At 41.3% G+C, this 19,478-nt stretch overlaps 1 protein-coding gene across 1 annotated transcript; it reads right to left on the reverse strand.

Annotated features, from left to right (window-relative positions):
* Positions 1-655: 655 nt before the first annotated feature.
* Positions 656-2,101, reverse strand: LOC113324331 (embryonic protein DC-8-like). Its single transcript, XM_026572647.1, has 3 exons — positions 1,969-2,101; positions 991-1,579; positions 656-866 (listed from the first exon to the last, which is right to left on the reverse strand). Exons 1-3 carry the CDS (start codon positions 2,099-2,101, stop codon positions 656-658), a joined length of 933 nt encoding a protein of 310 aa, XP_026428432.1.
* Between the last annotated feature and the right edge of the window lie 17,377 nt (positions 2,102-19,478).

Here is a 19,478-nt window from a genome sequence, read left to right on the forward strand (position 1 = left end):
ATATAGGATATACGCCTCTTGTGGGTATCCTAGTGGGTGATTGACTTCGTCACTTTGACGTGCATCTTGTCTAGTAAGACTCTGCAGTTTATGATGCTGCTTTCGTAGGATGTCCATCTTGGTGACGAGTTAGTGAATGGTCTCCATAGTGGCATTGTATTGTCTCCACGTTGTTGAATGACTTCATCTTGTCTTTCTTCCTCTCCATATGATCTGTCGCCTCGAGGTGATGGAGTCAGTGCCAGGATGTGTGCCACCAACTTAATGCGATGTCGTTCAACCTATTGAAAGTCTAGCAGTGCTTGGTGCAGTTCTGTCAGTACATCTCGATCGGTGTGGTCAGTGAGCTCTGTGTTGAAATCATCTTGCGCCATGATAACCTCCTCGTCTTCTATTGGCCCAAGAGTGAACATTGCTAACATGTGAGCTGGGAACGGGTTATCCTTGATTGCGTTAGTCCCCAAGTCCATCTCTCCTTTCTTCAAACGGTTGTGAAAACGCCATTTTAGAGTGCGACATTCATTAGTATGGTGATCAACCTTTCGATGGAAAAAAACAACAATCTGCATGACGCATGTCTTGTTCTATAGGCTCTTTCGAAGTTGATGGCAGTTTGATGTCATTGTTGCGAATCCATTCTTTGGCTTCATCCTTTTTACCAGTCAAGGAGATTCATAGCTCTACTAACGGCAGCAGCTGCAGAGTCCTTCAAATCAACAATCTTTCCAACTGCAGTATCTTTGCCTTCGACAGCCTTCTCAGCAGTATAATCCTTTGCCTCTCTCGACTTGTCGGCTGCACTCCCAGCATAGTCCATCGCGGTGTCTACTGTAGCATACTTAGATAGACTAGCCTTTTCTGCCGCACTTCATGCATATAGATATAGTATACCATCGGATGACCTTATTTCCTCTATGAGGGAGAAAGAAAATGGAAAAACCCGCGTGTCTATGGTGGCATCCTTCGCCTGCCCAGCCTTCCCAGCAGCACTTCCTGCATATTCCTTTATCAGCAGCATATCCCGCATACTCCTTTGTGGTGTCCAATGTCGAATCTTTTGCCTGCCTTGCTTTATCAGCTGCATATCCAGTATATTCTTTGGTCTTATCTGTTCCACTTCCAGTATAATTTTTGGTTGTATCCACGGTCGCATCCTTGGCTTGTCTTGCCTTCTCAGCTGCAGCTCCAGCATACTCCTTGGACTCATCTGCGGCTCTGCCAGCATAATCATAGGTAGTGTCTACAGTCGCATCCTTTGCTTGTCTTGCCTTATCAGCTGCGGCCCCAACATACTCTTTGGTCGTACCAGCATCTCTTCCAGCATAATCATAGGTTGTGTTGACGGTCGCATCTTTTGCTTGCCTAGCCTTTTCAGCCGCACTTCCAGCGTAATCCTTGATGGTATCTGCATACTCCCTACTCCTCCTTTCAGCAACTTCTCTCGTCTGCCTTGCCTTATCAGCAGCACTGCCGGTGTATTCTCTGGCGGTATCGACCGTAGAGTCTTTCGCCTGTCTGGCTTTCTCAGCGACACTCCGATATATTCTTTTGTTCTCTCTCCCGCAGTATCTCTCATCTCCTTAGTTTTCTGTGCAACAGTAGCAATGTAGTCCTCACCATAACCAGAGCCCATAGGGATAACACTTTCATAGTACTCAACTACTAGCGAAACTGGTGGAAGATGCTACTCTCGTTGTGACTTGTTGAGGTAATGTTGTTGTGTGATGCGGAATAGAGTAGAGTGTACAAGCTCCTCTATGTGGAGTCGTTACAAGCACTTGAAGTGCATGCGGTGGTATTACCATTGCAGGCTTAATTCCTTCATTTAGGACCTCGATTCTTGCGGAGTATATCAATTGAATACAAACCCAAGTCTTCTAATCCAAAGCAGGTGTTGCAGAGCTTCTAGAAGCGCAGGCGCACTGACCAAGAGATGGAGAGTGCTCCTAGAAGCGCAGGCGCACTGACCAAGAGATGGAGAGTGCGCTGAGAGTAAGAGAATGCACTCGATGATGGAGCATACGGGCTGACCGAGAGCTGGGGAATGCGCTTTTGACACCTCATCTCGAGGTTGTGGAGTAAGTGCGGCAATACGTGCCATCATCTTGACACGTCGTCGTTCAGACTCCCGAAAGTCTTGTAATGCATGTTGTAGTTGTGTGATCACCTCACCATCAATGTTGTTAGTACGCGGTGTATCATCACCTTCAGTGGTAGCAGGAGGTTGTGTTTATGCCGTAGTCAATGTCCTATTTCTGAGATCAGAGGCCAGTGAAGTTGCCAATGTAAATATGATATTAATTCAAGAGGGAAACCTCTCAGTTTACACAAATGGATAGAGAATAACCCTGATCAAGAAAGTAGTACACTGCTATAGCTTACACGGAAATGGAAAAGTCATGAATGAATCTAAATCTCTCTCCTGAGGGGGTATTTATAGTATTCTGAAATTTTTTCAAATCTTCTAACATCGTACAGGTGTACGATGTTGACCTTTCAGATATTTTTGTACGTTGATCATGGTACACGTGTCCTTACTAGTGGCACATTTCTTTTGGCATCCGCTTAACGGATTCTGGGCAATCCCCTGGGATCCACTATTGCTAACTGTGTACGTATGGGTTCGAACCATTCCTCATTTGATCATAAACTTTCTCTCTTCTCATCATTATCGCATACCCCTTCATTGGAGCACGTTGGTCTTGAGTAGTAGAAGCATACTTCTTCCCTGTTCTTGAACTGGCGCACTCTCCAAGTCCATTTGACGTGAGTCTACTCCAATTCATATACAAGGCACACTCTCCTTTAGGTTCGAGATATGTCCCCCACTTTCCAAAGCACACTCTCCACGACGCACTCTCTAAGTCCATTTGACGTGTGTCTATTCCGATTCATATACAAGGCGCACTCTTCTTTAGGTTCGAGATATGTCCCCCATTTCCCAAGGCGCACTCTCTTCCTTGCCTTTGGAAGCACTCTCCACAGCGCACTTTCTGAGGCGCACTCTATAACTTTTCAAACGCGTGTTCCTTTGACACTTTCTTTGGTTCTATCCTAAATTCTCACTGGTTCATTTCTCTGAGCGCACCGCTTATCTTGGTCAAGGCGTGCTTATCTATTTAGTCATGGTTCTCATAATCCATTGCTCTAATGGTTTCCCTTTCTCGTTCTTCTTTCCAATTTCGGGGTATCTACAACTGTTTGTTCTTACAACTTATAGCCGTCATTCTTACTTGGTCACCCAACGGGTGGAAAACAACTAATGATTAACCCAAAAGAAGGAAATAAAACAGAAGGGAAAAATTACCCAAGCATGGGCTTTTGTAAATGGCCCATAGGCTAAGGTTCTTTCTAGTTACATGACAATACCCCCTCTTTTGACAGATCCTTGTTCTCAAGGATAAAGTTTGAGAACCGATAGTGAATGTGGCTGTAGCATCTTTTGAAGGAGCACCAACCCATTGGATAAGGAGTTGAAGGGTTGTGTTGTTGCCTCTGAGAATATGTCTGGAGTATAGAAATGCCACTAAAGTTACTATGAAGGAAGCAGAAGTATCAACTAATGGCAAGGTGGGTGCTGTTGTGGATGGGGAAAAACGATTTGCTGGTTTTTCAGGGAATTGGAGGGACGAGCGTGTTGTCGAGACTCCTAGACCGAGCAAACTGCTGAACCTCACACAGATGCACTGCAAACGGGGTGCTTAGATTCGAGAGATCAATCTATAGGACTCCGGCCTAAACCAAGTCAATGGCCGTTCCAGAGTCAATTCGGTAGCAAAGATGGAGATGGGTTGATCTGTAGGAGGGAAGCTAAGAATTGTGTGGGATCAATGATGATCAAGGATTGTGGATGTGTTGAAGGTTTCTGCAAATTGATGAACTGCTGAAGTTGAGTTCTGTGAATAAGTTTTTTAATCGATTTGTTTGACGGATGATGATTCCTTATCGGTTTTCCTCGATTTATACTTATTTATATTGCAAGAATGATGAACACCCTGATCCCTGTAAGTGTGACAGTTTCTTGAGTAAAAGAGTGGGAAAGTGGAAGATCGTGGTGAAACCAATTCGAGGTCGTGCGAAGACTTGGTTGATCATTCACCCACTACTTTGCTAACTCCTTCAACCATTGCACGACTTACTCACATTCTCTCATTGTGGATGTATCCACGTGTCGTAGGCCTCCAGACCAAAACCCTAAGTGATATCCCCCATTTGTGACGTGATTGATGTCTCACGAATCGTGGAGTCTGCATGACAGACGTGTGTTTTAGTCACGTTGACTGATTTAGACAGTCCAGGTTTTGTTGAATTGAGCATGAATGACGAATTTCTCAGTGGAACATTCGAGTAACTGAGCAAGTGTTGCTCGACGAATTACTGGATATTTATGGTTGGACCAATATTCGAGCAATTGAGCAAGTATTGCGAATTACTGAATATTGATAGTTGGGAAATTGAGCAAGTATTGCTCAATTCGACGAATTACTGAATATTGACAGTTGGATCAATATTCGAGCAATTGAGCAATTGCTCAATTCGACGGATTACTGAAAAATTACTGAATATTGATAATTGGATCAATATTCGAGCAACTGAGCAAGTATTGCTCATTTTTAGCAAATTACTGACAATTTACTGAATTTTGATGGATTGAGCAAGTATTGCTCAATTCAGCAAATTATTTAGGGATGCCGTGACCCAGTAAAAATATTAATTAAAAAATATTGGTAGATTACCAAATATTATATTTAATCCGCGTGTTTTTTGCTGGATCAACATAAATTTATTTAGTGTGTGAACATGCTCAGAATGATAATTTGTTGAGCGTTTGTTCGAAACCCTAAATTTTGATCGATTGCTCATTAATTGACGGATTGCTGAAAATAGGTCATGAGCCAGGAGGGGACCACACGGGACTATGGATGTCCATGTGATGGATATTTTCTCGAGTGAGCGTACACCTGGGTTCTGAGTCGACCGATTGGTGAAGGAATGACGATTAAATGTGGTTTCATCATTTACTGAAATAGTGCTCGATTGAGCATTAGGTGATCAAAACCTAATAATAGAAAAGTGAGGGACCTACCAAAGTGGCATGAGACCGTCCCTTGGTGGTCGTGGGACCGCTGATGGGCGTTTGCACAGATTCTAAGTTAATTGTGAAGAGTTTGGACCCAATATGAGCGATTGCGCAAATTAGGTCAAAAGTATGAAAATGTGTGGGACTGGCTTATTGCAAGCCTTGGGGCCGCCCTTGATCGGTCAAGGGAGCATGCCCGTGTCTCAGTTATGAGAGTTTCAGCATTTTCTGATGTGCGTTTGAGCAATATTTCAGGTTTTCAGAAGAGTTCGATCTTTGACTGAAATCCTCGTTTTTGATCGAATGAGCAAGTATGCTCGTTTGACCAATATTTTGAAAATATTAAAATAATAATATTTTAATATATTTTTCGTGAGTAGCCTTGTCGGTCATGTGACCATGTTGACTTTTGGCTTTTTCATGATTTGCACAATATTTGAGAAAATATGGAGAAACCATGATTTTTGCTAAAACTGGGGAGTTTCACAAGATGAGAAAAATAAAAATTTATGAAAGATTAGGGATTACAAGGTGTGGGACCGGCCACGTCTAGGGCACGGCCGGCCGGCTAAGTTTCCCGGTCCCGCAACACCTTTCCCTATTTTGTATTATTATTTTTTGTGAAACTACAAAAAATTGGGGAAACCATGAAAATATGGAGAAACCACGAGTTTTGCTCAAACAAGGAAAGTTGCTGTAATGGAGAAGTCTTCATGAGTTTATGAAAACAACAAAAATAAGGAAAAATAATGGAGGAAGCATGGGACTGGCCACGGCTAGGGCAAGGCCGACCGATTATTATTTTCTTTCTCCTGTTTTGTGCGGGATTCCTCATTTGTCCATATTTTGGATGCACGTTCGCGCATTTGGGTGCTCGTTCGTGCATCATTGTCGAGTACACTTGCACCATTTTATGGGGCTTACTCAGTGGTAGTCCAGATGCCCGATTGCTGAGTATTTATTACTAATTTATGAAATTCGGTGGAGAATGATTCATGAAATTGAGCAATAAAAGTGAGTAGTTTATTATTATCAACTCATAGGATCAGCTGTGGATTCGACCATGAATTCGTAATAACAATAAAATGGGTATTACCATTCCATGGGATCGTGGATTCGACCACAGAATCAGAGTAATAAGATAGGTGGTGATATTACCATTTCATGAGATCAGCGTGGATTCGACCATGAAATAGGAGTAATATCTATTACCATTTCATGAGATCAAGCTGTGGATTCAATCATGAAATCGGAGCAATACATTTATCTATTACCATTCCATAGAACCAGTCGTGAGTTTGACCATGGAATAAGAGCAATAAGATAAGATAGATTATTTTCTAGGAATCCAGTGGTGAATGTGACGGTAGAATTAATCTATTGCATAAGGGATACTAGCCAGTTAAAGCGTCATACCCATTCTGAGGTGCATAGTCAGGAAACAACGGATGTTTGCCGAAGTCCTGAAGACGTTATTGCTCTCAATATTACGGAGAACCGCCTGCGTCTATACACGGTCTCTCTACATAGTCAGGGAACAGTGAGTGTCACCGACGTCCTGAAGGCGTTATTTCTCTCAATCTTACGGATAACCGCCTAATCGTTCTTCTATGTATAGGGGGGGTCTCTCTCATGTAGTCAGGGAACAGTGAGTGTCACCGACATCCTGAAGGCGTTATTGCTCTCAATCTTATGGAGAACCGCCCAATTATGTAATCCTACATAGAGGTCATGATGAAATGCGAGGTATCGAACGCTCAGATAGTGGAGGCCTTCCGAAATGCATAATCATCATGGCTTCATAAAATATGAATCGTCACATGCCTGAAAGCCGTGTCAGAAACATGTATCATGATTTTACGGTTTTGACCTTTGTTAAAAATCCACCATCTACATTAAGTCCCCTGCTTAGTGGGGGAAATTCATGTTCCTCAGTAAGCATTAAATGGTGATTTTCATCCGCCGAGATCAGTGTTGAGCTCAGTTGCACAAAGGTATTATCAGAATCCTTAATTTACTCCAATGGTGTCATGTACGAGTAAATGTTTGGGTGAGGACCCTGACAGTGTGATAGAGTGTGATTCCGTGAGCACAGAGAGATGAAGCATCGCTGATTTGGTCGGTCAAAGGTCCAGTTTTGGTCGATTTAGGATTTATGGACCTAAGCCCAAAAAAGGAAACCCATGTTTTATTAGGTTTTGGAAATAAAATTGGTACAAAATGGAGGATTCCTCTCTTTTTTTTTAATTATATTGACCGACCAGTCTTCCCCACCCTCACGTCCGAGCAGAGCAGCAGAGGATAAGGAAAAAAAATCACGCCGGAATTTTCCAGTCGCCAGCGATTGACGACCGTCCGGCCAGAAACCGACCAGGTGCGTGAATATTTATTTTTTATGAGTTCATGAATCTTCCATGAGTTGTTCAAAACAAAATTCCATGTGTGCATGTACGCGTAGGTTTTATGAAATTTGTTTGTTTTGAAATACGTATGCACGTTCGTTTAATAGTTTAAGAAACGAGCAAAAATCCCTAATATGAAAGAGACACATATATTATTGAATAGACATGGTCTAGTTGCAGTAGAGAAAATTTTGTTTATGAGGGTTCATGAAAACCCAAATTTATTTTGAAAGAATGAACTTTCACAAGTACTTTTAGGAACGTAGGTTCGTTCGTAGTAGAAGCAGTAAATAACAATCTTTAGAGTTAAAGGAATTTTGAAAAGACCTGTAGTTCATGATAAAATTTATGTGTGAACTTTCAAAACTTCGTTTGGAACATGTATACTTTTACAAAAAATAGTAAAGACCCTCGTTTTATAGACGAATGCTCGTTTGAGCAAAAGTTTTTTTTTTATATGATTTACGTGAGTTATTACTCACAAATTTTTTTTTTTTAAATTATGTGACCTGTTCACATTTTGTTTTTAAAATAAAAATCAAACTTTGATTTACGGAAAATTGCTGAAAGCAAACAGTATTTGGTGAGTTCATTAACTCGTAGTGTACGCATGAGTTTGGTGATTCTAGTGTGTGTACACGTAAAAATCAGCGAATGTTAATATGGAAGGTTATATGGATCATTAATGGTTTCATGAAAAGTCAGGTGTTTGACTTTAAATTTTGATCGTTCTTGCAGGTTTGAAGAAGCGAGCAAGTTTTCAGAGTTTTACATTGTTATCGCTAAGCTCGCGAAATCGTAAATAGGTAAGAGTTGAGGATTACCATTTTTGTATAAGCTGATATGAAAGTCATGATTATTCCTTCACTTTAATTCCACTGATGAAATTTATGTGTAGATGTCACAGCAACTTTGTAAAGATGACTGATCACCAGGACATCGCTTCTGAAGATGCCTCTAGGGAAGAGTCTTCCAGAGAGGACGATTCCAGAGAGGATGCTTCTAGAGAGGATTTTTCTGGAGAGGATGCTTATGCTGATGTATCTTCCAGGAATGATGATTCTAGGGCTTCTAGGAGAAAGAAGGATAAAACCAAGAACATCCCAAATGCTAATGACGAGTTCTTCGTGTTTCAGTACAAACACGAAAGGCGTCCTCCAGGTTCCGCATTCCGGTTGCTCATAAATCCCAGAAGCACTACTCAGAACAAGCTGGTAACTCCTCAGGCGATAATTAGGTTCTGTTTGAGTGGGAATCACTATTTGGGTTCTCACGTGGAACTCAAATTTTCTCGAAAACCCATAGCGCATTTCTCCAGATGGGCACGTCATATTATGGGCTATAGTCATGTAAAAACTATGCTGGATCGTGCACAAGTGACACGAGGTATTCAAGCAACCGGGAATTTAGTGATCAATCACGACATACCAGGTATGATGGCTCTGCTTGACCGTCGGTGCATTCCTACTCACACATTCATATGAAGATGGGGATAATTCACCGTCACCTTGGAAGATGTAGTCGCTTTATTGCATCTCCCAGTTACTGATAATTTCCCTGAAGAGCTCTCAACGGAGGAAAATGTAATATCTTGTATTCTGGAAGCCAAAATTCAAGAGCTCAATGAGTCTCCCATAGTTTACTATGCTCGATGGCTGAAACACTGGTGGCCGAGAGACTTGATTCCTGAAGAACCTGATACTTTGAACATTGCTGCTCTCTTATGTTTGTGGCTCTTCCGAGACATACTTGAAGACAGTGGACATTTATTGAAGCCGTTTGTGATACCTTTTTCTATAAAAATGACTAAAGGTGAGAAACTTCCCATTGGTAGTTTGTTTCTGGGTTCACTGTTTGCTAATTTGGATTCTTTAGTCATGGATTCCAGCGTCTCCAATGGTTTCATGAAGATTGAGTCATATGCTAATATTGCATTCCTCCAAGCCTTAATGTGGGAGCACCTTGAGAAATATGCTCAAACTCCTCGTAGCGTCTTGCAAGGACCCAAGGTGGATTCCCATCATGTCATCCTTGAGAAAGATAGTGCTAGGATTATGCGCTGGTCTACAAAGCGACCACGGAAAAAGACATGTCTCGCCAGCATTTTAGACACTGAATCTGAGTTCAACTTTCGTCCATGGACGATAGTTCCTTTCTTCTTCTCGCAATTGATCACTTTCAATGATACTAAAGAGATTATCACTTTGAAATCCGGCACTGAATTGAGTGATGGAGAGAAATCTTTTATGCTGAGTTTTACTCCGGGTTACATAGTGTCAACGATGCAAGGAGAATTCCAGGTGGAAGAATATAATATCGACATAGCAGCTCGATAAATGGGTCTCGATCAGTGCACTCCAGGTCATTGAATGAATAAACCATTGATTGAGTATCTGAAGGCTCATTTGGATAACACACATATGTAAGGAAATGAGTATGTGTCTTCTTTTACCGACCGGTATATTTATGTAACTCCGGGTTATGCAGAATTCTGGAATCAGTAACTCGGACGCTTATATAATTTTGCAGTGGACGTCAAATCTCCGACACGAGTGTTTCCTTCTGCTGAAATACTCCTGGATCGCCCACGGTTGAAACTCTTTCCTGTGGTGATAAAAGGAAGACATCTCCAGAATCTTCACAAGTAGATATTTTCTTATGATTTTGGTAAAAGCATGATAATCGCACCTTTGATTGTTTCGATCAACTCATTGTAGGGCGGTCGTGCCGTGAGGCCTCGAATTCATGTAGATTTCTATGAATGGCAAGACAGTCCCCATGGTGGAGAAAGCAGGAGTAGGATGAATTATAGAATGATAGTAGTCTCCAGACGCTTCTTTGGTAAGTTGTTAGCACTTCCGTTGCAATTTTATCGTCCATGCAATTAGAATTTTAAAAGAATGCTGTTAATTTGTTTCAGAATTTTGCTTCATCGATTATTGATGGTCTTCGTCTTTCCTCCATACAAACAATTCAGGAATCCAACATCGATGGAGAGGTTGATGTGAGTATCCTTTCATGTAAATGATTTCAGCATTTCCTTGAATGAAATAATAATGACTATTGTTGATGGATCCAGGAGGAAATCATTATAGATAAGCAGCATGTTGATGAAGCACACTCCTCTTTGGGACGTGAGAATATGGAGAATTCCCGAAATCCCGAAACGAATGAAGATGACGGGGTTGCCAATGGAGATTCCGGCATTGACGAGCCTTCAAATGATTTAGAGACTCCTCTAGTAAGTATATATCCTGTAATTTCTTCATAGAAGTATGAATTTATTGATTTGTAAATGAATGAATAAGAATCCATGTAAATTTATGGACAACTTTGCCGAGATACGTCACCAGAAAATTTCAGACTTTGGATTTTACTAGAAACGCTGTAGAATCCTCGTGTGAAGTCAGATTTTCGCAGTCTACATATGTATCTTAAAGCCCAGGAAATTTCCAAACTTTAGTGAAGAAGATTTTTGAACTTTGAGCATGTTTAGGGCCTGAAAAAGGCGAAATAGTGAACTTGCAGGAGACCTTCAGAACTTTTTCAGATTGCATGTTGTCCGATGTTTTGGCCACATCTCCTAGCTCGTTCATCCGGTTCCTATGAAATTTTGATATGTTGTAGACAACATCCATACGAAGAGAATGGTATATGACCCAACCTTTAATTCATAATTTCTCTCAGTTATCCGTTGAATACAAGGCAGTGTAAAATTTCTTCAGCTGAGCTTGTTTGAAAACGTGTTTCATGACTTCTACACTATTTGCGCATTGCTTGGGTGCATAATAAGGAACTTAGATGATGTTGGTTCACTTACATTCTGTCTTTGATTTCCATGCTTGAATCATTCTAATCCCATGTAATCTTCACATAAGGTACCAAATATTGAAGTTGAGAATGATGGAATCAATGTTGATAATTCGAGCAATGTGGTGAATCGAAGCAGTGGCATCACCAGATCTGCACCTCCAGGTTATGAGAATATCGCTTCTGAAGCTGTGGAGGAAACTGAGATTCTAGTTGCTGTCGAAACCGAGTCAAGAACAGAAGAGAGTTCTGCACCTCCGGGTTATGAGAATATCGCTGCTAAAGCCATGGAGGAAACTGAGACTCCAGTTTTTTTCGAAACCGAGCCAAGAACAGAAGAGATTGTCCCAGAAGAAGATGTCGCAATGACAATAGAGGCTGCTCCAGTAGCTGAGAATCGTGTAGTAATACACGAATATCCCAATGCAGGGATTATTTGTGAACCTCCATTTGGTGCTTCACTCCCGTATCATGTATTTGTTGGTGGATTCAGCGTTCCCACTGGGTATGCCAGCATGTATGAGAAGTTGTGGAAGATGTATGGCCATATTGTCATTACAAGAGATTCTGAACGTAGCTACTTCTTGACAATGCAATTAGGAAACATATTGCGTGTTATAGACGATATACGAACCAACGCCAGAAATACTGTTACTCAAGATGTACTCTTTGATGGGGAGTACAACCTGGAGAATTCTGAGAGACTTGGCTTTAACTTGAAGTGGCTTCGTCAGAAGATCAACACCATCAAGGATGCAGTAGTGAAGAACATCCATTTTACAAGTGACTTCGTGATGGAGAAAATGACCAAGATTGTTGGGCTGACCAAAAAGCTTGAGTTGGAGAGAGCGGCTTTGCAAGTCTTGGAGAATGCTGAGCAGCAGAAATCATACTTTGATGGCTTTCTTTAGTTTTCTTTCGATAATATCCGAACATTGAACTTCTGAGAGATGTGATGTTTTATTTTGGTTTTGAATTTTTTATTGGTTTTGAATTCATGAGTGACTCAGGATTTTCTTTTGAATTTTGGATCTGATAGAGATTTTTTCTTAAATAAAGAACTTTGTTAAATTACTGAATTCAAATAATAGATGCAAGTATTGCAAACGTTTTGGAGGAATTGAAAATACATGTGAAAGAAAATCCTAAAAGCAAACCAAATATTTCTGTGTCTGGCAGGGAACGTCTGAATTGCCGAATACCTTAGACATCAAAAGCTTTGAGCCAATTCTCATGAATTAATGGTATGGTCCTGCCATCCATGTTGATTAGCTTGTAGTATCCTCCAATTATGGATCTTGCAACCATAAAAGGTCCTCCCAATTGGAGCTCCTTGAAGAATGGAGATCACGTTTAGCTTCCTTAAGAACTAAATCTCCTTCCTGAAATTTGTTAGGCTTGGTTGTACGTGCCTAGAATATCTTCTGCTGATTTGGGATTCCCCGAGCAGTGGAGTTCCATGGTTGTGGTACATGTGGACACTCGCGCAGAGGGAAGCATCTAGGATACTGTTTATCAAACTCGCTCATTATTCTGGAGATGACCGTGTTGGTGGAGTGCTGAATTTTGAGAGGTTCTGCATCTAACCACTTAGTGAAGTATTGCAGAAGTGAAACTAGCCACTCATGGTGATAGCTAGGTTTTGAGCAGAACTGAGTCCTCGAACTAGGGTAACATATTTGAAAGTTGGTAATACATATGCATCAGGGGGAATAAGACTTGCCTGAGTGCGAAACCTTCTGACGAATTCGTGAGCGCTTTCCCTAGGTTTTTGTGTGAGTTTTATCAAGGATTCGACTTTTCCCAAATGCTCGAACGGTTGGTCATCTTCCGAGTCAGAGCTTTCTTTCACGGAGAAATGTGCAGCTGAAGATGAAGATATCGCAACAACTTTTCCATCATGAGTCCATGCTCGCCCAAGGACCATGTCATATCCTGGATCCTCCTTAATTATGAAGAATTTAGTTTATGTCCAGATTGAATCATTCCTTATTTTGAGAATGATGTAACCGTAAGCATCCCTGGATATTCCTTCATGGTATCTGACTGAGATAGGTGCATGAGTTGCTTCTTGTCGAGTGATGCCATCAACTCTGAGAGTTTTCAAGGGGATGATGTTAACAGTAGTGCCAACGTCGACCAACGCTCTCTTGAATTCATTTCCTTTGAGATGGACTGTAGTGAGAAGTCCCCAGTCATACATCTCTTTGTCTGTTGCTGGAGGTTCAGGGAGCGTCTCCTGAATTGTTAGTCGTCTCACTGACACAATGTGGTTTAGTGCAGTAAACATGTCATCTCTTTGGGCCTTTGACAAGTACAACAACTCGCAGATATGCTTAATTAGGGATTGAACTGCTTCCTTGACCGGTTGCTCGGAGAGTGCAAACGTTCTAATCGGGAGAGGAATTCTGTGCACTCCTTCAGTTCCCAGTTCCCCTGAGTCGTCCTTTTCATTGAATATGTGCTTCAAAGTTCTGCAATCACTTGTTGGATGACTGACATACCTATGAAAATGGCAGTAGCGTGCATTTTCCATTTGTTCCTCAGTTGGTTCCTTTTTGACGGAAGGTAATTTGATTGCACCATCTTGAATCCATATTTCTAATAGTTGGATCACTTCTTCAATAGGAAAAGGAAAGTCAGGCGCTTCCTGATCGTTCTGTTGAGGCTGAACTGGTGGTTGCATGTTTCTGGTCTGGTTGTCCTTCCTTGGTGTTTTTGGAGAGTGAGACGCCGGAGGAGCATTCTTGTGTTGTTGTGCCTCAGATTTTATCTTGCTCCCTTCAGCAACATTCATGGAAGATTCAACGTTATACTGCATGTTGATCAAACACCTTTTGGTGCTGCTTCGAGCGTTCGGTTCCTCGACTTTGACAGTTTTTGTTCTTTCTAACAAAGCTGGAGCAGTGGTTGCTGATCTCTTGGCCGCTTCATGAAGTTCTGAAAAGGTTTGAAATCGGAGATTTTCCAATAAGGCTCTATAGATTAGAATCATTCCGTTGATACGCAAGTCCACCAGTTGTTGATCAGTAACATTAGGATCCTGACAATCCAAAGCTTGAATTATGAACTTCTTCACATAGTCGTTCGGATTTTTCAGTATTCTTCTGAGCCATCCTTCCTAAGTCGGAAAGGGTAACTTGCTCAGAAACAAAGAAGTATTTCCTGTAGAAAGCGTTAATCATTTCTCCCCAATTTGATATGCTCCCTGGTGCGATGTTGTTGTACCAAGTATATGCTCGACCCGTCAGGGATTTTGAAAACTCATTCAGACGGACAACATGGTTGTGTTCATGCTCTCCTAAGGCTTCCAAGAATCGGGAAACGTGTTCTCGAGCATTCCTCGTTCCATTGTAGAGTGTGAACGTTGGAGAAGTGTATCCCTTTGGGAGAGGGATTCTTTGCATAGCAGTAGGGTATGGAGGTTGATGACGGTGCACGGACGGTGTATGGCCCTTTCCCCGATTCTCCATAAAACGTTCCAGGTCCTCACGAGTGATTAAAAATCATCGGGTTCTGCAGCTTTGTGGGCCTCGTCATCGTCTTGGACTGGAATAACTTCAGGATCCGTGCTTGGAGATATTTCCTTTTATTTTACTTTCTCTTGAGTTTTGTCTGACATCTTATCAGTAAGAGTTTTGAGGTAGTTACATAGCTCCTTCTGAGTAGCAGCCATATCAGTTTGACTTTTGGCGAGAACTTCCTGGACTTTCATGAGATCGACGATAGTGGGTGGATTTTCTCTGACTTCCTCGGGATGTCGGCCAAAAAGAGTATGATTTTCGGCATTGGTTCGAGAAGGAGTACTGTCACCGCCATTGTTGGAAGCAGGAATGGTTTCTGGAATACCATTATTGTTGCTAGTGCTAGCGATGTTCGCATTAGGATTTGTAACTGAACCGGACTTGAGATCAACCATTTAGCGAAAATGTGAAATTTCAACTGAGAGATTAATCTCCCACTGTGGTCGCCAATCTGTGGATGGGGAAAAACGGTTGCTGGTTTTTCAGGGAATTGAAGGGACGAACGTGTTGTCGAGACTCCTAGACCGAGCAAACTGCTGAACCTCACACAGATGCACTGCAAAGGGAGTGCTTAGATTCGAGAGATCAATCTGTAGGACTCCGGCCTAAACCAAGTCAACGGTCGTTCCAGAGTCAATTCAGTCACAAAGAGGAAGATGAGTTGATCTATAGGAGGAAAGCTGAGACTTGTGTGGGATCAATGATGATCAAGGATTATGGATGTGTTGAAGGTTTCTGCAAATTGATGAACTTCTGAAGTTGAGTTCTGTGAATAAGTTTTTTAATCGAGTTGTTTGACGGATGATGATTCCTTATCGGTTTTCCTCGATTTATACTTATTTATATTGCAAGAATGATGAACACCCTGATCCTTTTAAGTGTGACGGTTTCTTGAGTAAAAGAGTGGGAAAGTGGAAGATCGTGGTGAAACCAATTCCAGGTCGTATGAAGACTTGGTTGATCATTCACCCACTACTTTGCTAACTCCTTCAATCGTTGCACGACTTACTCACATTCTCTCATTGTGGATGTATCCACGTGCCGTAGGCCTCCAGACCAAAACCCTAAGTGATATCCCCCATTTGTGACGTGATTGATGTCTCACTAATCATGGAGTCTGCATGACAGACGTGTGTTTAATTAGTCACGTTGACTGATTTAGACAGTCCAGGTTTTTTTGAATTGAGCATGAATGACGAATTTCTCAGTGGAACATTCGAGTAACTGAGCAAGTGTTACTCGACGAATTACTGGATATTGATGGTTGGACCAATATTCGAGCAATTGAGCAAGTACTGCGAATTACTGAATATTGATAGTTGGGCAATTGAGCAAGTATTGCTCAATTCGACGAATTACTGAATATTGACAGTTGGATCAAATATTCGAGCAATTGAGCAATTGCTCAATTCGACGGATTACTGAAAAATTACTGAATATTGATAATTGGATCAATATTCGAGCAACTGAGCAAGTATTGCTCATTTTAGCAAATTACTGATAATTTACTGAATTTTGATGGATTGAGCAAGTAATGCTCAATTCAGCAAATTATTTAGGGATGCCGTGACCAAGTAAAAATAATAATTAAAAAATATTGGTAGATTACCAAATATTATATAATTTATCCGCGTGTTGTTTGTTGGATCAACATAAATTTATTCAGTGTGTGAACATGCTCAGAATGATAATTTGTCGAGCGTTTGTTCGAAACCCAAATTTTGATCGATTGCTCATTAATTGACGGATTGATGAAAATAGGTCATGAGCCAAGGAGCGACCGACCACACGGGACTATGGACGTCCATGTGATGCATATTTGCTCGAGTGAGTGTATACCTGGGTCCTGAGTCGACCGGTTGGTGAAGGAATGACGATTAAATGTGGTTTCATCATTTACTGAAATAGTGCTCGATTGAGCATTAGGTGATAAAACCTAATTATATAAAAGTGAGGGACCGACCAAAGTGGCATGATACCGGCCCTTGGTGGTCGTGGGACCGCTGATGGGTGTTTGCACAAACTCTGAGTTAATTGTGAAGAGTTTGGACCCAATATGAGCGATTGTGCAAATTAAGTCAAAAGTGTGAAAATGTGTGGGAGCGACTTATTGCAAGCCTTGGGGCCGCCCTTGATCGGTCAAGGGAGCATTCCCGTGTTTCAATTATGAGAGTTTCAGTATTTTCTAATGTGTGTTTGAGCAATATTTCAGGTTTTCAGAAGAGTTTGATCTTTGACTGAAATCCTCGTTTTTTTGCTCGAATGAGTAGCCTAGTCGGTCATGTGACCATGTTGACTTTTGGCTTTTTCATGATTTGCACAATATTTGAGAAAATATGGAGAAACCATGATTTTTACTAAAACTGGGGAGTTTCACAAGATGAGAAAAATAACAATTTATGAAAGATTAGGGATTTCAAGGTGTGGACCGGCCACGGCTAGGGCATGGCCGGCCGGCTAAGTTTCCCGGTCCCGCAACACCTTTCCCTATTTTGTATTATTATTTTTTGTGAAACTACACAAAATTGGGGAAACCATGAAAATATGGAGAAACCACAAGTTTTGCTCAAACAAGGAAAGTTGTTGGAATGGAGAAATCTTCATGAGTTTATGAAAACAACAAAAATAAGGAAAAATAATGGAGGAAGCATGGGACCGGCCACGGCTAGGGCAAGATCGGCCGGCCGGTGGGCCCGGCCCATGGGCGCTTCTCCATTATTTTAATATTATTATTTTCTCTCTCCTGTTTTGTGCTGGATTCCTCATTTGTCCATATTTTGGATGCGCGTTCGCGCATTTGGGTGCTCGTTCGTGCATCATTGTCGAGTACACTTGCACCATTTTATGGGGCTTACTCAGTGGTAGTCCAGATGCCCGATTGCTGAGTATTTATTACTAATTTATGAAATTCGGTGGAGAATGATTCATGAAATTGAGCAATAAAAGTGAGTAGTTTATTATTATCAATTCATAGGATCAGCAATGGATTCGACCATGAATTCGGAATAACAATAAAATAGGTATTACCATTCCATGGGATCGTGGATTCGACCAGAGAACCGGAGTAATAAGATAGGTGGTGATATTACCATTTCATGAGATCAGCGTGGATTCGACCATGAAATAGGAGTAATATCTATTACCATTTCATGAGATCAAGCTGTGGATTCAATCATGAAATCGGAGCAGTACATTTATCTATTACCATTCCATATAACCAGTCGTGAGTTTGACCATGGAATAGGAGCAATAATATAAGATATATTATTTTCTAGGAATCCAGTGGTGAATGTCACGGTAGAATCAATCTATTGCAGAAGGGATACTAGCCAGTTAAAGCGTCATACCCATTATGAGGTGCATAGTCAGGAAACAGCAGATGTTTGCCGAAGTCGTGAAGACGTTATTGCTCTCAATCTTACGGAGAACCTCCTGGGTCTATACACGGTCTCTCTACATATTCAGGGAACAATGAGTGTCACCGATGTCCTGAACGCGTTATTGCTCTCAATCTTACGGAGAACCTCCCAATCGTTCTTCTATGTAGAGGGGGGTCTCTCTCATGTAGTCAGGGAACAGTGAGTGTCACCGACGTCCTGAAGGCGTTATTGCTCTCAATCTTACGGAGAACCGCCCAATTATGTTATTCTACATAGAGGGCATGATGAAATGCGAGGTATCGAACGTTCAGCTAGTGGAGGCCTTCCTAAATGCATAATCATCATGGCTTCGTAAAATTTGAATCGTCACATGCCTGAAAGCCGTGTCAGAAACATGTATCATGATTTTACGGTTTTGACCTTTGTTGAAAATCCACATCTACAGTTGTTGTAATATTTTGGCTTATCTTTTTCTTCAACTATGATACATGAAAAATTGGAATTTTATACTACACTGGAAGTTTGAGCTTGTAAGCCACAGTACCAATCCTCTGTAACATTTCAAATGGCCCAAAATATTTAGCAGACAATTTCATGTTAGTTCTCAGAGAAACAGAGGACTGTCTATAAGGTTCCAACTTTAAGAATACCAAATCTCCCACTGCAAAAGATCTGTTAGTTCTATGGGCATCTGAAAAGTGCTTCATCCTGTGTTGAGCTTTAGATAGATCCTCTTTGAGTGGTTGGAGCATATGGTCTCAGTCAAGAAGATAGTCATGTACAACAACAACTGAAGTGGTATCATGGACTGGAAATGCCAAATAGGGTTGAATATATCCATATAAAGCCTGAAATGGAGTCATCTTAAGGCTGGTGTGGTAGTTTGTGTTAAGCCAACATTCTGCCAAATCTAGCCAGTTGAGCCACAGTTTAGGAGTTGAACAAGTCATACATCTGAGGTATCGTTCAAGGCAAGCATTGTTCCTCTAAGTTTTCCCATCAGTTTGTGGGTGATATGAAGTACTGAGGTTTAACTGAGTGCCCAAAGATTTAAATAAATGTTGCTAAAAGGTACTGAGAAATACCTTGTCTCTGTCTGACACAATTGAGCTGGGAAGACCATGAAGCTTGAAAATATGGTGCATGAACTCCTTGGCCACATAAATTGCAGTGAATGGATGGCTTAAGGAAATGAAATGGTTGTACTTAGTCAGTCTTTCAACCGATAACACTTTTTCTGTAAGACATAGGAAAACCTTCAATAAAATCCATTGAAATGTGC

Source organism: Papaver somniferum, chromosome 11 (genome assembly GCF_003573695.1).
Source record: "Papaver somniferum cultivar HN1 chromosome 11, ASM357369v1, whole genome shotgun sequence".
NCBI lineage: Eukaryota > Viridiplantae > Streptophyta > Magnoliopsida > Ranunculales > Papaveraceae > Papaver > Papaver somniferum.